This window comes from Poecilia reticulata, linkage group LG19, assembly GCF_000633615.1.
Source record: "Poecilia reticulata strain Guanapo linkage group LG19, Guppy_female_1.0+MT, whole genome shotgun sequence".
In the NCBI taxonomy this organism is placed as follows: domain Eukaryota; kingdom Metazoa; phylum Chordata; class Actinopteri; order Cyprinodontiformes; family Poeciliidae; genus Poecilia; species Poecilia reticulata.
This window is the reverse complement of record NC_024349.1, coordinates 23283928-23309347: the sequence shown is the minus strand read 5'-3', so window position 1 is coordinate 23309347 and position 25420 is coordinate 23283928. Positions and strand designations below refer to the sequence as shown.

At 39.7% G+C, this 25420-nt stretch overlaps 2 protein-coding genes across 2 annotated transcripts; one reads left to right on the top strand and one right to left on the bottom strand.

The window, feature by feature from the left end:
- The first annotated feature begins 1355 nt into the window (after positions 1-1355).
- med24 (mediator complex subunit 24) lies at positions 1356-18727 on the top strand. Its single transcript, XM_008437865.2, has 26 exons — positions 1356-1467; positions 1708-1859; positions 1942-2024; positions 2102-2140; positions 2225-2298; positions 3250-3473; positions 4295-4406; positions 4502-4652; positions 5326-5439; positions 5919-5972; positions 6204-6286; positions 6390-6476; positions 7172-7283; positions 7430-7572; positions 7731-7768; positions 7860-7942; positions 9374-9552; positions 9665-9764; positions 10090-10265; positions 10371-10635; positions 11565-11746; positions 11828-11921; positions 12026-12125; positions 13463-13543; positions 16707-16855; positions 18374-18727. The coding sequence occupies exons 2-26, from the start codon at positions 1730-1732 to the stop codon at positions 18488-18490; spliced, it is 2970 nt and encodes a 989-aa protein (XP_008436087.1). The 5' UTR covers positions 1356-1467; positions 1708-1729; the 3' UTR covers positions 18491-18727.
- Positions 18728-18821: 94 nt separating this feature from the next.
- LOC103481991 (granulocyte colony-stimulating factor-like) lies at positions 18822-24879 on the bottom strand. The gene is made up of 5 exons (XM_017301726.1): positions 22214-24879; positions 21618-21787; positions 20500-20607; positions 20241-20381; positions 18822-20137 (listed from the first exon to the last, which is right to left on the bottom strand). The coding sequence occupies exons 1-5, from the start codon at positions 22227-22229 to the stop codon at positions 19943-19945; spliced, it is 630 nt and encodes a 209-aa protein (XP_017157215.1). The 5' UTR covers positions 22230-24879; the 3' UTR covers positions 18822-19942.
- Positions 24880-25420: the final 541 nt, after the last annotated feature.

Sequence of the window (25420 nt, the reverse complement as noted above, 5' to 3'; positions counted from 1 at the left end):
TAAAAGTGGATTATTTTATGCTCATTATCCCACAGAGACTCACCGAGCTGTATCAGCTAGCATGAGGGTCTTTGCTAGTCACTCAATTCCCTCTTTATCCTTTAAAAACAATGGATATAAGTCGGGTAAAAAACAAAACAACAAAAAACAAAGTGAATTTAAAAAAGAACCTATGTTCTAAACATTTTACTGTAGAGTATGTTCTACTCAGTCCATGCCAAGTACCATCATAAACCTCACAAAGGCTTCAAGCTGTTACTTTTTCAAGGTGGCGCATGCGACTGGCAACTAGGTCAAGAGTGACACCTTGTGTTCAAATGAAGTCATGACTTTTTCCCTCATTGACAAATTCCTCCTCAACCTGTCGTCAAGTGAAGGTGCTCACCTGGCAGAATCATGTAGATGAAATGTAACGAAAATATTAATATAAAGAAATGGGTTGGAAGTAAAGAATGAGAATGTCTTTTAATTGATAAAAAGTTATATTATTTTCTTGCGTACATTTATGCTTTTGAGTTTCTTCTTTAAAATACTCCAACAAAAACTTTTTTCTCTTTCTGCATTACAGGATGATTTAACGGAAATGTCTTTGAAGCTGAAAAGACATTTATTTTTTGGTGGTCAATTTTCAGGATTATGTGAGAAAATATCTTGCAAGTAATTTTACTTGATTCATCTTTGGGCCAAAAATATCAACTTTGTACAGTCGATCCAGAAGAATTTAGAAGAAACTGGTCCAATGACCAATTCGTATCTGTTGTACTGCCTTCATTTCCATGATTGTTGTTACCTTCCCCAAACCAAGATATAGCATGTACAGAGACACCTTACAAAAGAGAGATATAGACTGGAACGGTGGTTCCAAGTATTTTATTGATTACTGAATTCATCTTAAATTTCTTTAGATTTCGAAAAGCAACTTGAGGTCAGTAAATTCTCACACATGTGGCTCATTTGTAGTAATGTTCACAGCAAATATTTGAGATTACCTGTCACTTCTTATTGAACAAATTTAGCAATAATTCTGATCAATATATGTTAGACTCCATGTTTTCTCTCAACTTTACAAAGGATTCAGTCTTCAGCTTCACTTTGAAAGCAGGATGTTGTTTATGAAGCCACAATGCTCTGATTTACAACACAAAAACCTGCAGATCGTTTTTCAAGAAGGGTTGATATACCCGGTAATATTCTAATAAAATCTAGAGCCATGGAAAAGTATTTAGTAGTTTGTAAAACAACATTCCAAGCTTCAGATGGGACCAGCAGGTGGCGGTCACGCGCAATGTCCGCTTCTATTCCACTACAAAGAAAAGAAGAAGAAAAACAATGCGGAAGAGGTCAGAAAACCAACGAATAAGGGCGTGCGTCTTTAAAAACCCTAGGTGACGTCACTTGATTGAATGCATTGACGCTCTGGATGTATAAACTAAACCCGTTCATGCTTTAAAAAAGTCATAAGGCAAGGTAAGCGTTACAGTAGGGGAGAGATATTTTCCCCGTACTTGAAGCAGCTGTATGTTTTACACTACGTAATGTATATATATGCATATTTTTAAAACCTAATTCACAAACTGGTGAATGCCATCTCTAGCTAACGGCTAACATATAGCCTAATTTGTAAATGGTTTGCGAAAGCCTGCAGTGGTTTTTACAGTGAATACTTTATAAGAAGTGGAGTTTTAATTTGTGTTTTTGTTATTCCAGGAGTGTGTTCATTCCAACCAGGATGAAGGTGGTGAATTTAAAGCAAGCCATTCTGCAGGCTTGGAAAGAGCGCTGGAGTGACTACCAGTGGGCAGTCAACATTAAGAAAAACTTTCCAAAGGGGGCAACATGGGACTACCTTAACTTCGCAGGTTCTTTAAGCTTACTTGACGTTACATCGAGTCCTTTTATAGGCGGGTTCTCTTAATGTTTTTTTCTCTGTGTGTGCTTCAGAGGCTCTGATGGAGCAGGCGATGATTGGTCCATCTCCCAACCCACTCATTTTGTCTTATCTCAGATATGCCATAAGTTCACAGGTACGGGAAGAACAGTCATAAAAACAGAGTATTAATCAGTGTTTTGCTAATTCCAATTGTCTCTCTGTTTGTGTTAGATGGTGTCTTATTCCAGTGTTCTCACTGCCATCAGCAAGGTAAACGGCTGGCTGATAAATGTTACTGTAGCATCATGTTTACTGGAGAGTTTTCACAGTTTCCTCAACCAACATTTCTTCCAGTTCGACGGCTTTTCCCGGGAGCTGTGTGTCAAATCGTTGTTGGAGATAATGGACATGTTCTGCCATCGTCTCAAGTATGTGCACAACTGACGTCACATTATTGCCACCACATATAAAACAGAACTGCACAGTTTAATATCTCCAATCAGCACAGCAATACCACAATAGACTGCTTGGGTTTGATATTTGGTAGAATATGAAGTGTATTGACTCACTGCGGTTGTAAATGCACCCACTTAATGCTCAAATATAATTTGAATTTAAAAGTTATTTTATTTCCCTTTGGGATCAATAAAATAATTTTTATCTGAATTGAATTGACAGCAGGAGTAGCAGCACAGATTTCTGAATATCAGAGATGGTGACGGGGGGAATTATGAGGACAGATGAGAAAAAGATGGGAGGAAAATAGGCATCCATACGCTTGTGCAACGTGGAGCAACTTTTAATAGTATTTCATATCAAGGGTGGGTCAAGACTTTGAATTTGATTACAAATTCAAAGTCCATATGCCGGAACAGCTGTCTTCCACTCAGTTCCTTCAGACTAGCCAGCAGCAATTAGCAAACGCCTGGTGGAACTTTGCATCAGCTGAACTCATCATAGGAGCTACTTCTTAGTGTAATACTGGTTAAAAAAAGTTGCTAAAGGGTTAATAGTGGAGTCATGTTGGGATGACTTCCTGAAGGCAGAGTTTCAGAAAGAGCAGGAGTTTCTTAAAGAGACAGAGGCCAAAATTCAAGGTGTTGAATTACAAAGCGAAATTTCTTTTAAGTCACGTTTGATATATACATCACTTTTATAAGAAGGTTGTTTTCACTGAATTTAAAAAGGTAGTATATGTTTTCCAGACACATACATAATACATATGTGCCTTGAAGTTTACATAGTTACTTGATTGTGCTACAAATTGGCACTGTGTGCCTGGAAAACACACGATGCTGCCTCTTTAAATTCAGTGAACACAACCTTCTTGAGTGGCTTTACTGATGATCCAGCTGGTTTTCTGCTTGCTGCTCATTCAGCTGCCATGGGAAGGCCGAGGAGTGCATCGGGCTGTGTCGGGCCCTGCTGGGTGTGGTGGTGTGGCTGCTGCAGGGCTGTGCGTTTTACTGTGACCAGCTGAGAGAGCTGGGGCCGTTGGCCAGCACCGAGGCCATCCTGAGAGCCTGCCAGGAGCGACTGTACGGCCTGATGAGCAGCACCAAGAACAAAGCTCTGGTCCACATCGCCCGGCTGGAAGATCCAGGTGCCTCTAACCGCTAGCTGCATGACGACACCTACACCACTAAACCGTGTCTTTGGTCCTTCCAAGTAGGGCAGCAACTGACGAATATTTCAGTAATCGATTACTCTGATGAATGATAGATTAACTGGATAAAAAAAATAAAAAATCGGTGCATTTTACAGATTTGTTATTTCACTCAAGCTCATTTTATACAGTATTAGAAATGAATTAAAACTACATATGAATAAAATATTAACTTTTTTTTAAATAAGAAAAACAATTTATGACTTAAAAAGTAGTGACAGCATTCCTTTAGAGAAGGATTGACCATTTGTAGCAAAGGATGCATCTGCAGCTACAGAATCCTTCCAAAATGAGAAAGCTCAGATGTTTTTTACAGTGTATGGCTGATATGTTTTGGAGTAAGCAGCTAATATTTCATAGCAAAGGGTGTTGAATAGGAGATTATTATTATTATTATTATTTTACTTTATTTAATTTTTTTCCATAATTTGAACCAGGTTAGGCTTAAACTGTCTCTTGAAGAGTTCTGGGTAGAATTTATTTACAAATGGTTACAAAAAGTTATAATTTTTTTCTTGGATACCAGATGTTTATATTTTTCATACAGTTTTGGTTTAATTATTGCTCTGAGAATGTTGTTCTTTCAGAAATTGGCTTTTTTTTTTAGTCTGTGTACTCCAGTTAATGATTAATCGATACTGAGTTAGTTGACAATAATCTGAATAATCGATTCCTTTCGATTAATCGCCCCAGCCTTACTGTCAGGCACTCTGATCGCCCTGTGATATCTCCTTGTGTGTTTCTGCTGCCCCCTGCAGGTTCCTGGGGTAATGTTGAGGAAACGATGATTGTGGTGACAGACGGCCTCTGTAATGTTCCTAACGAGACACTGAGGACTTCCATAGAGGAAACGCTGGCTTTGGTGAAAAGGTGAGGGTTAGGGTAGCCCCTAACCCTAACCCAGGAATCTCAGTCCAACCTGATGAACTCTGTCTCTGTCTCTCTGTCTCTCTCTCATTCCTCAGTATTCCCTTGATGCTCTCTGTGCAGAGTGAGCCTCCAGCTCACGCCTCCTTCCCATCTGTCCACGCCTTCATCATGCTGGAGGGCACCATGAACCTGACCGGGGAGACGCAGCCGCTGGTGGAGCAGCTGATGATGATTAAAAGGATGCAGGTGAACATGATGTGTGGAAGAAATCCTGCAACTAAATCTGCACATATGAAACGGAATAGTTTGAAATATTGTAAAGTTGCACCTTTTACCTCAAAGCCTGACCTCCATCCATGTGTTTTAAGTCCAACCTTCTAAGTTTTGGTTTGTATTGTTCTAATTATCATTTAAAACTAGAGATGCGCCAAACTGCTTAGTCCGGGCTGATGCCCATTTCCGTCTTTCTTTGATATCTGAGCTGGAAAAGGTGCAAGTTGCTGATTTTAAATGCATCTAACGAATAGGGAAAGAGAACATTTCTGTGTTTGACTTGCAGACCTCAGGTCAATAAAGAGGAAACTGTTTGTTTGTTGAATCTGGAACAAATAGTTTGTTCCAGATGTGGTGGTGCATTTGCCAAAGTCTGAGTCAGCATAAGCATTTGCTCAAAAATGACACGTTAAACACTCAGGGTTAAGTAAGTAATTATTAGTGGGATTTCCCTGATCTAGTAATATTCAGGCTTAACAATAAATTTCAAATTTCAAGAGGTGAGAACTTATGTTTGTAGTGTTTGGAAAAATAGTATTTATGTCTCGCACGTTTGTTACAATTGAGTGGAGAAATGTTAAACCACAGAGTATTAGTTGTTGTTATTTTTTATATCTTGTTTATTAATTTGAATTGTTTTCTTCAGAGAATTCCTGGTCCTCTGTTCGTCCTGGAGATCTGGAAGGCTTGTTTCACCGGCCTCATCGAGTCACCAGAGGGCACCGAAGAGCTGAAATGGACCGCCTTCACGTTCCTCAAAGTAAAACTTCTTTCTGAAAGTTGTTGTTTCTTTTACTACACGCTCTTCTTCAGTCGTATACAACGGCATATTTGAGGCATTGTAGATGGGGGGGGAGGGGGAAGCAAATTTACTGCAAAAATTTTTTAGATTAATCTCAGATATTTTCTAGAAAAAAGTTGGAAATTTGCTTGGAAGAAAAGTCACATTTTCGACTTTTTTAATCTTATTTTTTATTTTCTAGAAAATTTCTGAGCATAATCTCAAAATTTCCAAGTTTTGTGGTGTAAATTTACTCCCTTCTTTTTTCTATCTGCAATGGTCCTAATAAGCTGTCATTATGACGGCGTATTTAGCTATAACATATTTTTTAGGAGTACGTAACACTTTCTGAAAATAAATATTCACTACTTCAGCTTTCCTCAGCTTAATGAATCCAACATTATGACTTTATGTCAAACAAAATAGCAACAACAATCTTGTTTCTTTGTCTTTCTTAGATTCCTCAAGTTCTGCTCAGACTGAAGAAATATCCTCAAGGAGACAAAGGACAGGTCAAATCTTTGATTCACTGCCTTCTTCAAAACAAACTGATCATGCATGCAGACTAATGGATATTTATTCTATTGATTTTGTCCAGATGAACCTGTAAAGATTTCAGGCACCTGTCTACATGTGTCTTATGTTGTTTGTCTTATTTTGGTCTCTGGGCTGTACTAAAACTCATTTCGTTGTGCTTCTGAACGATGACAGAAAAAGCTGATTCTGAAGTCTTTTATTTTCAGGATTTTACAGAGGATGTAAACATTGCGTTTCAGTGCCTCCTGAAACTGACGCCGCTGCTGGACAAGGCAGACCAGAGATGCAAGTAAGTCCTCCAAATTGTTGTTCCGTTGTTTTCTTTTTGTCTAAACCCGGAAAGCCCGCCTCAGAACCTGGGATCCGTTTTAACCTCACTGCTCTGCTTGAAGTTGCGACTGCCTCGGCATGCTGCTGCAGGAGTGCAACAAGCTGGGCCTGCTGTCGGATTCCAACACCGAAGGCCTCACGTCCAAACGGTACGGCTCCGGTTCTGGAAATGCTCACAACACTGAAACTGCTCCACGGTTTGTCACCTTACAACCAGAACCCTCAGCTGATTTCATGTGATACAGCAACAAGACTGTAGTGTTAGAGTTTAGGAAAGGAAAATGATGCACAATGATTAAAAGTTAATAAACTTGAATGTACTCAGCTTCTATTCACACCAAATCTGGAACAAACTTCCAGAAAACTGCAAAACTTCTGAAAAGCTGACTTCCTTCAAATTAAGACTAAAGTCCCATCAAAATGGTTCAAAACCTTTTTGAACCACAATAATAAATGGAACTTTGACCAACATATTTGATACAGGATAATTTTAATGATGTCACTTGACAAAATGTAATGTCTGCTGTTGGTTTTCACAACCCTCTGATGTGTTTATGATGTTTTTCACAATGTAAAACAATTTGAAGTGCCTGGTTGCTAAAATGTGCTATACAAATAAATTTGATTGATTAAAAAGAAAAATCATTTCCTTTCCACTTCAGCTATGCACTACTTTGTCTTGGTCAAACACACAAAATCCCTAATTTTAAATGATATTCATACTTGAATCTTCTGCATGGACTTTGTTGCATGTTGAATTGACTTTGACTGAACTCGGTGTAAGAAATGTAAAAACTCACATCTCTCCTCTTCCTCCTCTCCTCATCTTGTTTATTTTATTCAGGAATGAAGACAGGGAGTTTGCCCCACGGCTAAAAACGGCAGAAAACGCAAACATCCAGCCAAACCCGGGCCTCATCCTGAGAGCTGAACCCACTGTTACAAATATTCTCAAGGTAAAAAACCAGGACATCGTGTGGATTGCGGTGCAGTGTAGGAAACTGAAGCAGCCATGTTTAACTGACAGTACGTCACATCAGTAATGTTGATTCTTATCATGTTAATGGCCATTTGAACGTTTTCCTTACTCCGTGTTCATTAGACGGTAGATGCGGACCACTCAAAATCCCCCGAGGGCCTCCTGGGGGTTCTGGGTCACATGCTGTCTGGGAAGAGTCTGGATCTGCTTCTGGCAGCAGCGGCAGCCACCGGCAAACTCAAATCCTTCGCTCGGAAATTTATTAAGTGAGTGTATCCACACTGCCTTGTCCGTGAAATCCAGAACTTTTATTTCACCAGTGGTTGCATCAGTAAGATTTTTTATTTTTTATTTTTTTCTCTTGGCTGAACATTTTTAATGATGTTTTTAAAAAAAACGGTAAATGTTTCCTGTCTTCTTCAAGGCTCAATGAGTTTCCGAAGCACATCAGTGGCGAAGGATGTGAGTTCATTTATGAGAGTCATGTTCCAGTGTGGGATATAAAAAAAAAAACGATGCTAACACTGCGGACGTCTTCTGTTCTTTCCTTCAGCTAAGTCTGCGTCTGTACGCGCCCAGCTCTTTGACATTTCCTTCCTCATGCTCTGTCATGTTGTGCAGACGTACGGTTCAGAGGTAAGCTCAAGAGATCCAGGAGACATTTTCTTTTTATATACATCTAAGCCATTTCTTTTCTGTGATGAATGACTGAAGCTCAAGTTTACCAGAGCATAGCTATTTTAAGACGTTAGAATAAACAAAAAATTTACTTCAATCTGGCTAAATATATTAACTTTTACAAAAACCAACACTATTGTTTCACATGGAACAAGAAAAGTCCCTTTTGAGGACTATTTAAAATGATATTTGTGTTCAGACATTTATATTAGCAAGGAGTAAAAATGTTTCCTTTATGGAATACTTGCTATGTACATATTCTTTTAAGTTCGTCCACCAGATGGCACTACTTTCACTCAGATAGCATTCAACAAAAAATTCAACTTTTTGTTGAGAGCATGCCTTTTTAGTGCAGGCTTCACTAGTGATGTTAGGTAGCAAATTTTAGCCATTTATTTGACAAAACAGTGAAGCTCCTTGTGAAAAGGTAAAATGAAAATGTAAAGCCCCATCTCTCTGCTGGGCTTTCTCACTATATGAAAGAGGAGTGGGCAGAATCAGCAGCAGTGGATTAGCAGTTAATTTGAACAACCTGTTGTAACTCGGGACATGCTGCTGTGAACCGTTATCATAAAGTCTCTGTCCGTATTACAAAGAGTTCACCAGTGTTATTTTCGCAACTATTTACATCCCATCATCGGCCATTGCACAATGTTTTGCTCATCACAATGCATGTGATGTCCTCATTTTCATTGTTGCTAAGATACAGATGAGTTTGTGGCAATATTTGGGATTTTAATCACACCTCACCCTCTGCTACATTTCCAGCATTTCAACACTTTTGTTAGCTGCGTTACCAGAGAAAACAGAAATGTTGGGTTTGTTTTATGCAAATGTCAAAGATTCATACACCTCCAAAGCAAGGCCTCCTTCGGGCAAATCTCATCTGTCTCTGCTCGGATTATAAACTCCTTGTCGACATTCAACCTGTAAAGAAGAGATCTGAGAGGATGTGGTCTGAGGAAGCCAAAGAAGCCCTGCAGGGTTGCTTTGAGGCTACTAACTGGGTTACTCTCTGGCAGTCACATGCCAGAGACATCAGTGCCATGAACGAGTTGGTGACTGACTTTATAAACTCCTGTGTGGACAACAACCATTCCCACAAGAGCAGTGAGATGATTCCCTAATAACGAACCCTAGATCACCAGTGACCTGAAGGTTACCTGTAGGTTGCCAGTTCAAACCCCTGCTATGCTCATCTCAGACTTCAAACAACCACTAGAGTTAAAGTAGCTGCATTAGTTGTGTGTTTTACAATAAGACCACACTATGTCCTCAAAAAAAAAGGTTAAATGACCTAATGACTGTTACTCTTTACTGGTTTCCATACAGTTACTTAATTTCAACAGAGCCTTGATAACTTGCTGATGTCCGTATTTCCCACTGTAGGTGATCTTGTCTGACCCCAGTCCTTCAGTGGAGACGCCCTTTTTTGAAACCTGGCTGCAGACATGCATGCCTGAGGAGGGCAAGACTCTGAATCCAGACCACCCATGCTTCAGACCCGAGCCGGGTAAAGTGGAGAGCCTGGTGACCCTGCTGAACAACTCCTCGGAAATGAAATTAGTGTACGTTGCATCCAAATGAGTGTTTCTGTGAGGAATATATGCTCCTAGGTGACATATGTTGTTTTTTTGTTTTTCAATTTTTTAAATATTTTATTTTGACCCGTTGTAAAAGTCAGGTGAAGTGGCATGAAATTTGCCTCAGCACTCCGGCGGCCATTCTGGAAGTTCTGAACGCGTGGGAGAACGGCGTTCTTTCCGTGGAGGCGGTGCAGGTCAGTCCTCTCCTCACTGTCGTCTTCTTTCTACTTTTATCTTTTGCGTCGCTGGAATGGATTGTTTTGAAATTTCCGAAATGATTCGGCTGACATCATACGCCTCACTGCTTTATCCTTTTTGACTCATCACTATATTTCGTGTTAAACGACACTTACACTCTTGTCACACTCCGTGACGTCACATTTTAACCCACTTCTCCTTTCTTTTCTGTTTCATTTAGTGTGGACGGATGTCATTTTGCTCATCTTTTTTTGATGAGCACAATTCTTACCAGTTGTCTTCCTTCTTTCTTTTTTTTTTTTTTTCTTACATTGAGTGTAGAAGATCACTGACAACATCAAGGGGAAAGTTTGCAGCATGGCCATTTGTGCAGTGGCGTGGCTGGTGGCTCACGTCCGGATGTTGGGACGAGACGAGAGAGAGAAGCCTCAGACTATGATCCGACAGCTTGTGACTCCCCTGTACGCGGAGAACACGATGCAGTTCTACAACGAACGGTACAAAAACACACAGCGCATCGCTTCTCACTACTGTTACCCGCAATCGTCTGAGGGTAGACGGCTAAATCTCGCCTTCTTCATCCTCTCTCAAACTGCGTTTAGCGTGGTCATAATGAGCTCCATCATGGAGCACATGTGCGCCGACGTCTTCCAACAAACGGGCGCCTTGCTGCGTTCGCCCATAGAAGGCCAAGAGCCTATCGCGTACCGCAACCTGCTGCCTTCCAAGGAGCCCATCCACCAGTCCCTCAGCAAGCAGTTCCAGGTGGTGCTGCGCAAAGGCTGGGTGGACAGTCGGGCTCTGCACCTGTTTGAGAGCCTCCTCAACATGGGAGGGGTCTTCTGGTTTACTAACAACCTCATCAAGGTAACACGACTGTTGTTACGGTGCCTTATAGGATTATTTGTATCCTCTTGTACCTTGAACTTTTTCACATCTGGTCTTGTTAAAGCTGTAGATTTTTATTTTTTGTTGGAATATAAAGCAAAACAAAGTATTGCATATATGAGAAGTGGAAGAAAATTCTAGATAAGTTTTTTTTTTGACAGTATCAGTTTGTAGAACCCCATGTAGCTGTATTTCCAACTGCAGGCGTTATGGGACGTGTCTCTACCAGCTTTACGCATCGAGATGCCACAGTTCAGTCAGATTGGAGGGGGAGCGTCTGAAGTCTGGCTACGTATTTTCAGTTTAATTTAGTCCTGGACTTTGTGCCATTCTACTACTGAAGCAGAGCTGCACAATGTAATACATTCCAATCATCATCATAACATACATTGTCCTTGCAAGGAGCTGCTTGTTGCAGTATTTTTTGAGTTGTTGTTCACACTGCGTGATGTAATGCAGCAGGATCCCCCAAACATCTATTGTATTTATAGTTTTTTCAGTTTTAAATTGCATTCAAAATGGCATTAAAAGTTTTTAAAAAGTCTTACATTTCACAGAAAAGCTGTTTTATACTGAAATTGAACTACACACAGATTTCTATAACTAGAAGTCTGTAGGTAGTCAGGGGTGTTTAGGGGTCTGAGAGTAAAAGGGGCTAGATAAAAACCCATGGCATGCTTTTTTTTTGTAAAAAAAACAATCAAAGACAACCACCCATCATTTTCTTTCCACTTCATGTTTAGCGTTTCTGCTCGTTAGTGTTGGTCTGTGACATGAAGTCACAGTAAAACAGTTTTGGAGCCAGTGGCGTCTCCATTATTAGTTCTGATCTTTTACATGCTGGACTTCTTTACTCACTGCTGACCGACTGTGAATCACAACTGCTCCCTGTTTCTCTGTTGCTTCAGGAACTGCTGAAGGAAACTCGTCAGGAGTGGGCCAGCCGGGTCGTAGAGCTGCTGTACAGCATCTTCTGCCTGGACATGCAGCAGATCACGCTGACTCTGCTGGGAACCATCCTGCCCAACCTCCTGACCGACTCTGCTCACTGGCACAGCCTGGCCGATCCTCCTGGAAAGGCCTTGGCCAAGTAAGGCAGGATTTATGATTCATTCTCTTTGCGACGGAGGTTACGCTAGTTCTTGTAACTGTTCTTGACCTTTAACCCCAGGCTGTCAGTGTGGTGCGCTCTCAGCTCTTACTCCTCGCACCACAAAGGCCCCTTCTCGGCTCGTCAGCGGAAAAGGCAGAGAGAAGATATCGAGGTAAGACGTCCAGACAGGTCTCACACAAGCTGCCATCGTTATCCGTTTTTTTTTTTTTTTCCTAACACAGATTTGGTTCCATTTGTGTGTTTTTGGGACCACAGGATTACAACAGTCTCTTCCCATTGGACGACACTCAGCCGTCTAAACTCATGCGGCTCCTCAGCTCCAACGAGGACGAGCCCGTCGCTCTCTCCAGTCCAGGTCCGTCTACTAATCTGAGCATTTGAATTTGACTTTCTAAGATCAGACTAGCACAGCTTTCACCCTGCAAGCTCTGTTCAAAACCAAAAACAGATAAGCTTGGCTTTGGCAAACAACCCGTCTCTAGTAATCATCCAACCAATGACTCATCCGTCAGCAAACTCTGACTCGTACTAGGCTGTCTCATGGGAAGTTTTTATTTAAAAAACAAAAAAATATCTGCGTTAAGCAACAGCAGTGAGATTTAAACAGAGAGCTAAAGCTGCACAGTGTTGTACCCACTAATTCCCAGTCACATGACTGTTGTAATGAGCTTTTAGACTTTGAGCCTTTGGGAATTTACTCTTTTTTTTTTTCCCCTTTTGAGTTGCAGCTACAGAGAAATTCCCAGACAAGCTGTTGCATGCCTGCATGCCTTTGGACAAGAAATTCACAACTTATCTTGCAGTGTTTTCAAAACTAAACCTGGGGTTTCATTTCCCAACCGATATCATATAAGAGTTAATTTAGAAACTTTTGAGTATTGGAAGAAAAAAACAAACGAGCATCATCTGAGAATGATGGGTTTGTTTAATGCCTTGTTTGTATTCAGTCCTTTCTTTTTTTCCAAGTCAGAAAAAGATTCCAAACATCAGCAGCCTCCACAGAAGCCCCATCTAACGAGGTTTTGAACCCATTAGATGTGAAGTGTTGCTCAGAATTCAACCAATAAGCACAGAAAAGTGCATAAAAAGTTTAGCCCAACAAACTCAAATGGTGCTAAATCAACAAGTTGTGCCAGAATGAGCCCCATCAGTGGAGTCTCCAGCACATTAAGAGCAAACACCACATTAGGAAACCTTTAACATCCAGCACTTACTATGTACTTTGGTAGGTGCGGGTCAAATGTTCTCATTCTTATCGTCAAGGTGACTGGTGGACATGTTTCTTCCTGTCGGACAGTTTGGATCCGTCAGACTGTGATGAGGCTTGTTGTTGTGCTGCATGTTGCTGGTTGACAGTGAAGGCAGCGTGTTGGTCGACCTGTTGTTAATTTGGGTTGGAAGTGTTTGGTTTTCATGCTGGTTCAGTCTGTTGGCTGGTGTGGTTTTGGAACGTTAAACGTCTCTAGCTTTTTTTTTTTTTTTTTTAAGCAGTAGAAGCAAAAGTTTAACTCTTGAAGTCTTCGGTCCAAAATAATCTTGTGCAAATAACCCCGACCATAGTGGCTTCCCTCTTTTTTTTTTTTTTTTTATGTCTGTAGAATTTGTGCTTTTTCCTGCAGGCCCTATAAATAAACAAAAACAGAAGCTTGTGACTTCATCAGCTGTTTTGTCATCTCTCCCGTTGCCTCACAGGAGACCGGTCCATGAGCAGCTCCCTGTCTCCCTCTCAGCTGCACACCGTCAACATGAGGGACCCTCTCAATAGAGTCCTGGGTGAGCCTGTTCTCCACCACATATAAAGAAACATGAACCAAAATCCAAATGTTCTGCCTTTATTAGTAGTTCTGAAATGATAATTGTACAATTTAGATGAAATGGAAGAAGACAAATCTAAAATAAACCAACAAACTGAGCGCTGACTGAAGCGACGGCCTCAGAGGAAACACACCACACATTTCTATAGAAATGCACCTGTTGCTGTTTTGTTCACACTGACTTCCAATTATAGTAAAAAATTCAGTTCCCATTTTGAATTTTGATTCTGATTTCTTTATGGGGATAATGAATCAGCATTATTAGCAAGCATTCTGATGTCATAAAGTTGGTTGTCAAGTATGAACATATGATGTTTACCAATAGTAGGGGAATACCAAAGTTCCAAAACTTCAAACATTTTCCCTCTTGCCTTGTCGGCTGGCTGAAAGAGGAACGCTGCTGCATTCATCCTTCACTTTCAGAAAGGAAGTAGAAATGTTGGTTGACCAATGAATCGACTAATATGTGATTTTTTTTTTTTTTTATGCATGATATTTTAAGTAATTTAAGTATTACTAAATATAAAATAAAATCATCGTCTAGTTGACTGGCAGACATGTTTCTTCCTGTCCACAGTGCAGGAATAACGCAATATGACGTTTGTTAAAATGGAAACAATTTTTCATACTTTGCTTGTCAACACGTCGTAATCGTTCACAATCTAAGGTTGTCACATCACCCACAACTATTAATGCACAACTGCAGTGATGAGTATTTAAGATGAGTAGTTGATGGTCTTGAGAGAAGTCACAGCCCATCTGATTGTAATCAAAACTGTTTCCTTCTAGTCATTTTCTTTTTTTTTTTTTAAGATTTCGGTGCAACTCTGAATCTGTGGTATTTAACTGCTGACATTTTTATATCTAGAGATTTATTTCTAGAGATATAGTATTGAATAAAAGTATTTATACAAATAAAGTCAAACTGAAGTTGAACTGCAATGTATCTTACACCATATCACTGTTAAACATCAAATTATGGCTTTCTAACTGGATTTTTGTTCAGTTTACTTTACTATTCAGGACATAAAGGTGCTTCATATTACAGGATTATCTTTCTTGCTAATATAAGTTACAGAGATGTGCCAATCAGGTTTTTCCTGCCGATTCCGATCACATAATTATTATTTTTTTAATCATAAGCACTACGGTTACATTATGTGGAAAAAGGAACCATTAATTCACCTTAATTTAGATAAAAGCTTTTAAATAGCTTTTTCCAAGAAAAAAAACAAAACAAAATAGGCATTGTGCAAATTGTMCTGCTATYRRTAATACTATCTTTAACAGACTGAAAACATATGAAGGCTCTGAAGAGGCTAAATAATGCAAAGAGTCAAAATAAAACCTCTCAACATTGCCAAAARATTCAWGTATAAAACKTAACATTCAAAGGCAAATACAGGATCCATTACAATAAACAATCCAGAGTTACTGAATGAAAACTTCCTGATAGCATGGCGGCTAGCTGATTACTGCTAGTTCTGAGTGGCTGTTTCTGACTGAGCGGAGTAATTATGCAGAACAGGGAGGAGATCAATTACTTTTTCAGAGATTTTCTGTCTCATGTTAGGACAGCGAAAGTTTTAATACGCATGTAAAATTTATTTTTTTAGGTTAGATGCTGCAGCTTTAAGCAGAGGTTCGGTGTGAGAGTCACTACCAGGTGGAGCAGAAGTGGCGCTCCGTCTGTCAAATATTACTACCTGTAGCGTAGCAGCGGTTCAACAGCGAGAGCAGAACCAGCGTCTTACATCGCAGCTCGAAGACTTAAATAATTTTGCGGGTTATTTGTTTAGCTTTCTGACCGTCATGCTAATCCGGGTGAGTGTTTGTAGCTGTGCGCTGCTTTACCTGCTATCTGATCCTCCATATGTCTTTTTTACTGCAGTGAGCCTTGATGTAGCCAAACTCTGTGAAGTATGGCATTGTTTTTATGTCGTATTAGATTCGTCGTGTAGATGCATTTTGACGTGCTTCGATTTTCCGGCGCAACACGCAAACTTCCTCATTCACTCAGTGCGTTTTAGTTCCACATTGCTTAGGATTTGTTGCTGCGCGTTTGCGCAGTGTTATGGAAAGAGGAGACCAGCTGCACAGGCAGGCTGAACAATGAGATGCAGGTGATCGGTTTGTGTGATCGGTAACAAGAGACTGATCAGCGATCACCGATCATACACTTTTTCACGGAAATCAGCCGATTATGATCGGTGGCCGATCGATCAGCACACCTCTACACTCAATACAACATATGTGCGATGACACGTTCTGATTTATATGTAGTTAAATAGCCTATTTTGTCATTTTTTGAAACTTTAGTTTAATATAACCTGTTTTCTTTACTTGAACGTTGGTTAGTTTAGGTTTTAGGAAAAAACACATAGTGAAAAAGGATACACCTCTACCAACATAATTCTGTTTTATAGAAATTATTAGACATCTAGACTGGTTTAAGACATTTAATTAGTTTAAATTGCTCTGTTAAAATCAGTCAAGATCTCGTTTTTAAGTTTCCTATAAACTGTTTCTAATGCAGGATGTTCTATGACAGATTAGCCTCGGTGAACCGCAATTTGGCGACCCGACTGAACCGCTGACATGCCTCCACAGAAAACGGTTTCCTCTTATCAAATACCTTACTGATGGTAAAAAACAAAAAAAAACTCTTAGTGATCATTTCCCAGCTGAAGATAAGATATGTGGGTTGAACCGTGAATGTCCTCTGTCATCAGGCCTATTTTGAAAAGGTTTAGTTCACTGTAGAAACACAATTTAATGTTTGCATTATTTGTATTTTTTACTATGAAATTCAATTAACTTTATTGTGAAAATAAAATGTCTAATTCACTTTATATGATTATTGTAGATAAAGCAGGGATGTTTGACTATAAAATGGAAAGAACTGACTGGATGAGTGAGACAGGAAGTTGTTCAGCTCTTACATTACAACTTTAGTTTGTGCAACTTGGATTTCATTATAAATGACTGTTAAAGTGAGATGGCACTTTCACTTTCATTTGAAGCATTAACCAACTGTTAGATGAAAATTAGTATTCATTTCTGTGGGACCTGTGTGCCAGCTCTGCTAACTAAAAACAAACGTTCTGTTTTCTGCTCCTCAGCCAACCTCTTTCTCCTGTTCTCCTCCATCTTGGGCTCCAAGATGGCGGGGCCTCACACCCAGTTTGTGCAGAGTTTTCTTGAGGAGTGTGTCGAGTGCTTGGAGCAGGGAAGCCGTGGGAGCATTCTGCAGTTCATGCCTTTCACCATGGTGAGTTATGAGCTTGGAGGTGAAAACAGCGCAAAAAAAGAGGGGTTATAAGGATAAGAGTCAGTGTTGCATCAGGCTTTACCAAATCACTCCCCTTAAATTTAGCGCTTACGGTAAAAAGTGAGCACCTTATCAGACAGAATCAAAAGATTACCAGTCAAGGGGGCTGTGAGTGGTTTGCACAAGTTGAATAAAAACCAATAAGAGAGTTTAAGAATTTAAAAATATGCGGTCAGTTAAGGGTGTATTTATGCAAACACTGACTCATTGCTGCTGTAATAAAATTGTGCTGACTCATCTTTTTCTGTAAATTTTTTCAAACTGGTAGCTTGGCAGAATCAGGGTAAAGGTGAACAATCTGAGAAAAATGTTTCGAGCAGCACAGATGACAGCTGGAGTGATGCAAACGTGTCCAGAGTTTCAGAAACACTCAAACCCTTTGAACTTTGTTGCTATGGATGCACCGATTGCAGTTTTCTGGCCAATCATTGGCCAAGCCTGACTGATTTTTTTTTTTTTATCTGAAGAGGAGGAAGTGGACAATGGTGCAGGGCATTCTGGGTAAATACATCCAGCATCAGAGAAACTGCTCAAGGTCTTTCGCTAAAGAGAAATCCTGCAGCCGCTAAAATCTGACACCACTTCATTTGTATTTACATTTTATGAAAAAGAAAATTGCACTCATGTCGTCTTTAAAGGTTTTTGGGTTGTTTCCTTCAGTGGTTCTTGCTGTAGCGCCTCCACAGGTGAGGAGGGGAACAGTTTTTACAAGTGTTTTGGTTCCTTAGGCGCAGCGCAGTATAAAAGAGAACCACAAGACCTGAAAATGGAGCAAATGTTGCAGTTTTGGTTCCCAATCAAACCATATTTACCCAACTATCAGGTGTAAAAACACTCCTAGACTTGAAGCTATTTTTTCTTTATTACTACAGTTTTGTTGTTGTGTAAGATGCTGCTCCTTGAGTTTTGTTTTTGCATACGAAGTCATAGTCCAGAATGTTTTTATTAGATATTTACATTTTACACTTGATGTCAGTGTTGTTAATGTAGATTTAGAACTTGGAAAAAATAAATGACTCTTTATACTTCTAATAAGATAAATGTTATGCTTTTGTAATTTTGTAATTTTTTATTTTTGAATATACAAGCAAGTCAGGATGTTTTTGCCTCTTGAATTAAATGTTAAAAGATTTAATTCAAGAGGCACATGAAATTCAGGTTGATGTGTTGAAATTAGGCTTAATGGCGCAAGATTAGAATTCTTGTTCTAGATCAATTCATTACAAGAATGAATAACATTTGATCAAATATTTTAGTCAATTCTGTAGAGTTTACCATTACACTGAGCAAATATTTTCTTTAATACCAAATTTAACGTAGTAGGTCATGAGAAGGGTTTGTGCCTCTTGGCTGAACTTCTTTGTGTAAAAAAAAAAAACACAAAAAAAACTTAGATGTTGACAGAGTACAAACAGTTTCACCCAGCAGTGTGTGTAAAGTGAGTGTGTGTGTGTTCAGGTGTCTGAGCTGGTGAAGCTGCCGGCGCTGGCCAAACCCAAAGTGGTCCTGGCCATCACCGACCTGAATCTGCCGCTGGGAAGGAGAGTGGCTGCCAAAGCCATCTCGGCTCTCTAAACTCTTCCAGTTTCCAGTTCCTCCAGCCCTGGACTCACCCACCTGACCAATCTAACATGTTCTGAGAAGTGAAGATGAAGGACGAAGGGTAAAAACAAATCTTAAGACTGAACGGACCGACTGGAGTATTAGACTTCTCTTTTTTTTTTTTTTCTTTACACACAGTATCTTTACACACATCTTTGACTTTTTAAATAGATTGTTGAATAAAAATAGTTTGCTTTTTCCAGTTATTTACTTCTGTGACATTTTTATTTTTGACCAGATCACATTGTTTTAAACAGTTCCGCCTGTTCTTGTGATCACTTTGTGTCTTAATCAGAATGATGACACTCTGAGGTTTTTCACATGACATGCTGAGGGAATCATCCTCCTGGTGACAGTTGGTCACACCAGTGGCGACACACCTACAGGAACTCTGTCTGACGTGACGCCGGAGCCGCCGTTTCACTTTTAGTTGCACTTCTGTTTCTTTTGCTGGAATTTCGGAAACAAATTCACCAGCGTGTCAGCAAGTTTCACTGCACCATCATTAGGAAAACGGAACAGTTGTATTTTCAAGAAAGAAAATTTTATTTTTGTATTGGGACGTAGGAAAATAACATATTAGATTTTAAATAGCAATACAAAAATAATTAGTTTATTTTTCAATGTTACACCATCTATAATCGTCTTTAAAGCTGCAGTGCGTAACGTTTACAGAAATGTGTTTTTCATATTTATTAAAACTGTCAAAATGATGTGACATTTGTCCTATGAGACAAATATGAAAAAATTGAGGTTCTCCACCTCCTCCTAGTGCTAATATTGGATTGCTCTGGGGATTAAAATCAACCAATCAGAGCCAGAGGGCGGGGCTTAGCACTGTAAATCAACCTCCTTACTCTTACAGATAAACTGTTAATCTGCTGTCATCAGTGGCTATGCTAAATAGCATTAACATTCATGTCATTCTATGTTGTGGAGAACCAGGTGTAGCATAGCAAAGTGCAAGCAGGAGGAGCTGAGCACGAGAGTGATTGACAGCACTAAGACCCTCCTTCTCACTCTGATTGGTTGTTTCTGAGTGGTGAATTTCTGCATTTGGTACCGGGAGAAGCCAGAGAAACAGTTTTCTTTTTTTTCACAGATTGTGTTTTATACCATCATGACATAATGATAATTTTAACAAATATGTAAAAATGTTTTTTTTAAATGGTTACATACTGCAACTTTAATATGTTCCCGGAACTCACTAATATGAGCGTTAATAGCTGGTCATATGTCTGACGAGTGCAAAGGTTTTTCAAAAAAATAGATTTCCTAAATAAATATGATGCGTCTCTAGAAATAAATATATAAATAAAAATAGATTTAACAAATAAATAATCTGCTTGCAGATCAATAAATATAACAAAAACCGGCAACGTAGGTTTTCAGCTCAGGCCGAAAGAAGAATACAACGATCTTTGGTCAGCTCTGGTTGTCGTCGTCGCCGGCGCTGTGGTCCAGACTCCTGAGGCAACGCGCCACGTCCCAGCTGAACGCCTGCAGCTGGACCAGGGTCAGGTGAGCCGCCACCTGGACCTCAAATTCCCCCGGGAGGCGCAGTTCCACCGAGCCCAATGTGGGGGGCGCTGCGATGTGCGATTGGTTCATTTTCTGCATCTGTGAAATGGATCAGGAAGTTGTTGTGATTGCGAGATGTCATGCAAAGCTTTTTTTTTTTTCTTTTTTGAAGCTGCGATACAGACGTCCAAAATAAATTTACCTTAACAATCTGGATTTTTAGATCTCTGACATCGGACATCAACGCAACCACTTTGTCTTTCTCTGCTAGTCGAGGGGCGATGGAGCTCAGCAACCCTTGGTGCAGCTGCAGCCCATCATGCATCACTCTCAAACCAGTTTCCTAATACAGAATGAGGGGAGCAACCAGAGTATGTCTTTGTTTTTTATATATATATACCATTTATATATATATTTATGATTACATAAAAAAAGGTTTCCTACAAACGGAATACGCTTACCAGAGTGAAATTTTCTGAAACCGCTGAGAGTACAGGAGCCGAGGGGATGCCAATGTTGGCCGCCATGGTTGAAAACCTGCCGATGTCTGAAGAATCCAACTTTAGGGTCTGTGATGAAGAAATTATGTATAGATGGAAAATGTTAAATAGATACGCTTATATTATCTGTAAAAATTATTTTGATTCAGCATTAAGCCACATACAAACAATATTTTCATGATTATGAAAAATAATTATTTGCAATAACAATAAAGTACTGTTTACCAATTTTGTCAAATAAACTAGGATACTTATTTCAAGAGTCATGTAAAGTACTAATGTTAAATTTTATTTTTACCTATATTTGTGAAGTTTTTTAACATTTGATATCAAAGTATATTTGTCCCCTTAAATTTCAACTTTAATGTAGAATAAACATAGCTTCGCAGCAAATAAAGGTCCCAAACTTTGTATTTTCTGAAAAACTCGCCAACATCAAATTTCTCTGATGTTTCTGAACAGCAACTCAAAGCATCAGTTGCTTTCTCAGACTTAAACAATAGTTTCAGATTGTTTAAAGTCACAAGAGTCTTAACTCAAATCTACTTGTTCATTTGAACACTTTATGCCCCATGTGTCTGTACTGGAGTCATGTTTTAAAACATTAAAAAACATATATTAATGTGATGAAGGGCTTTGGGCCCCCCAAATTATATTCTGCTCTGGCCCTGTGCGACTTTCGGTCGCCCCTGGCAAAGTATGGTACTTTTGTGTTCATTTGTAAAAAAAAAAAAAAGTTTTTAAAAGAACCAGCCTAAAACGGTCAGAGAAAACCGAAAATAAGCCTCCTTGTGGATTTATTCTTGTAATCTCTGAGAGAAAGTGACAGGCACTGACATATTAATCGCGCTTATAAATAGTGCAGTTTAAGTTCCAGAATGGTTCCGTCTGCAGCCCAGAAAACAATAAACACATTTCAGACTGACCGAACAACAGAGCCTCATTTCTCCTGACTGAACAATTCAGCTCAGAGCGTCATTCATTGTTTTGTTTTGTTCCTTACTTTGACGCAGCAGTATTACCCGCAAATATTCACCCGGAACGCAAAAACGTGCGTCTGCCAGGTTTCAGCGCCTCACCTCTGTGTGAACGCAGGAGCTGTGCGTGTCGGCTATGGAGTCCAGGATCTTTTGCGTCAAGCTGCGGCTCCTCTGCAGGATCTCCTGGAACCGCGGATCCTCAACAAGTGCGCTGCCGCTCTCCGGCAGAGGCGCGCTGCGGGCGGCGGAGGCCATGAAGCAGGCGAAGACTGCGGGGAGGAAACGACCGAATGGTTAAAAAGAAGAAGAAGAAGAAGAAGACGCAGAAAACCGTCTTTATAGACAGAACAAAGCCCGGCTCTGTCAGCTCTTGTGTCCTGCAGAACTGAGCTCGACCCCCACACAACCCCACCCTCCTCACCCCTCCGCACACCCCCCAATAAACACAGAGGCTGCAAGAGTTTTACAAGACTCCCTGAAACATGAAACCCGAGGCAAAAAATAACTGGACACATCCATCTGAGCTGTGAAGGAGTGTTTCTATTTGTTAAGATAAACGGTCCGGTACCAGCCGGAGCTGATCCGCCCCCCACCCCCCAGTGCCCGGGTCAGAGCTGTCTGTGTGGGAGCTCTCTCCAGGGATGAGCAGCAAAGGAGGGGAAGCAGAGTTTTACAACGATGTCCTCTCTACTCACCAATCAGGACATGCATGGCCTCAGCTGGGTCAGATTTCACAAGTATTGACCTGAAAGTGAGCACTATTACTGATTTACTCTACTCTTATTGACATATTTATAGAAACACCCAGAGGGGGGGTTTCCATCATCATCATCATCATCATCCTCATCATCATCTTATCTCACAATCCATGACATAAATTCCGTTGAAACTTACAAATGACTCTTGTTTTTTCTGAAATGACAGCCCAAATACAACTTGTGAACAATTAGAATTTGGCTGTTTTTTGTTGTTGTGACAGGATTATAACATGTATAATTGATGTAAATCTGAAAGTTAGAGTAGAACCTGAACCAATGAAGTATTAACTGGTGAATTAGTTTGTCTTCCTTTCCTTTTTTTTCTTACATTTAATGAGGATTCATTTATTTGCTTCATGGCCAAAAGAACGATTCATTGCCAGTAAAAATCTCTTATCTTAGCCTGAATTTTATTTTTATCCACTTTACTCTCTTTTTTTTTCTTCTAAAATTAAGCGAATGTTTCATGACAATCTTCTGAGACAATGAAGCATCTCTGAACAACAAAAAAAATCTCAAACTCAACTTGTTTTGTAATGAATTCAGTGGAATGATTTGGTTCATTGTCCATTTGAACAGTTATAAAAATAATTTCCACCCTTCACCAATTTCTCTGTAAAACAAGCTCATCTTTGTTGAACAGGTCAATGTCTTTCTTAAGACAGACTGTTTATTAACTTGTAAGTTACGTGATATCTCTAAAAGCCGCTGATTTGCGCATCTCTGTACCTTTGTATAAATTTGTAAAATAACATTTTACAAATTTATATTTTTGCTACTGATAGTAAGAGAGTGGCAGCTGTTTATATTTTACAATGGTCATTAAATAACCATATATATTATTAAACAGTGAATCCTTTCACTCGTTGTAAAATTAACAAATGCTCTCGTATTATAAAAAATATTTGCAACAGTATAAGTTGACTAATAAGAAATAAAAGAATATGAATATAGTTGCTGATTACTTGCAAAGAAGGTAACATGTTAATGAATTGTGATATTATTCAAAGTTTTTTTTTCCCGCAGCCATACTCTACAAAATATGGTGAAATTGCATTTTTCTATTAAAGGTGAGAAGTAGTAAAACTTTTTATTGGAATTTTATTATTTACCTAGTTGTCTACCGCCATCAATGTGTGTTGTACTTTTGATGCCTATTTGAGTTAGCTCTCTTTTACCAAAGTTCTGTGTTGTTTTTTTTATAGAGGAAGCATACAAGGCAGCAGGAGAAATATAATGAATTGACTACAGCAGCCTGCAAGAGAAAATCTGAAGGTTTTCGCACAAACCTCACACAGTTGAAGCTAGACGAAACAATGCAAGTCTCTCAGAAGAGTGTCAACAAGGCAATTCTAAACTTCATGGTCTCCAGCCGTTCTCTCATGTTGAGCAGCCAGCATTTCAGAGCCTTATCCAAGATCTGCAGCTAAACTGCTCCATCATGTCTTGAACCTCTGTGTGGCTCAAGCTTGATAAAGCCACGTTAGCAATGAGGAAGGTGCCATGCGTAGCCACAATGACTGATTGCTGGAGTGCGAGGAGCAGGAGTTTCATTGGCGTTGCAGCCCATTGGCTGGATCTAAGCACTTCTGTTGGTCTTGCATGCATGCAGTTAGAGAGCACTCACACGTTTGACGTCTTGGCAAACACATTGAATGACGTACACTGCTAATATGTGATCTGTGAGAAGATTGTCAGAACCAAAACTGTCAAGGGATCAAAGCCGAAGTGCTTGGAGGAGATGAGAGCAACAACGTTACTGTTGAGGAGGCAACTGATGAAGATCCAACACAAGTTTGTCAGGATGAGGAAGTAGAATTAATCCAAGTTGGCACCGTGGTGACTGAAGATGATGGTCTCAAATACCAGCTTCCGAAACATCTTTAGCGTGCTTGCCATTTGTTCAATCTGGTGGATGCAAAAAAAGCAAACAAGACAGAGGCCTACAAGAAATTGTCGTGGTCGGCCTTCTCTAAATGTCAGGCTCTCTGGAACAAGAGTGTGAGGTCTGCTGTTGCTGAAGACGTGGTTGAAGAACATTGTAAATTTCAGCTGGTGCAACCTATCACAACAAGGTGGAACTCCTTTTACTTGGCTGTAGAGCAGATCCTGAGAATCCTCAAAGAACAAGGAGAGGGAGCTGTGAGAGCTGTCTGTGCTGCACTTGATGTTCCAGTGTAAGTAGTACAGGGTATTCTGGGTAAATACAACCAAAACAAACGTGCAAGTCTAGCACTAGTGACAAAAATGGCTTGTCGTCTTTTACCAAAGACAATATAGAAACCGCTAAACTCTGGCGCTTTTCCAATATTTGTTTACATTTTGTGAAGAAGGAAGTTGCACTAATCTCTTCTTCTAAGGTTTTTGTGTTGTTTTCTTCAGGAGTTCTTGGAAGAGTTTTTCAGCTAGTTTGGAGCATTTGACTCATTGCAGTGTGAAAGACAACTGCACCAGCTGAAAAAATGTAACAAATGTTGCAATTTTAGTCCCCAATCAAATTGAGTCTACCGGACTATCAGGTATGAAAACACCCTAGCACTTAACACTTAATAACTACCCAATGTGCCTATTGAAATTATTCCAAGTAAATCTCAGAATTGGTCAGATACCCTGTGGAGAAGAAATTCAGATGGGATGGCTGCTCCCTACAGTCAAGGCTCTCATCTCCAAGGTTGACAAAACCAGAGTCACTGAAATTCTGCAAGCCACTGGTTGATGCCCTGCAAGACGGAGTGAAGAAAGGATTTGGGGATATGATATCCGACCCGGACCTGGTCACTGCAACCATTTTGCATTTGAGATTTAAGAAATCCTGAACTGCAGATGAAGAGGTCCTAAAACTAGGTAAGAAAATATCTATCACTAAATCTTGCCCCATCATGTTCCAATTTTGATTTTTTTTGTTTAGTTAAATGAATCAGAAATCTTATTTAGACACAGAAGACTTGAGAAATCTGTGTCGTTCTTTCCTTAAAAGTCAATTTGACAAATAACTTGGAGCAGCATTATTAAGAGTTTTATAAAAATGTTAGGTCTCAGTTGCATCAAGGAGCATCTTCCTGAACACAAGATTCCTCTGCAGCAAACAAATCCCTCAACTGTTCTGATGAAGCAGATTTTTTCTCCAACATGAAGCACGTTCAC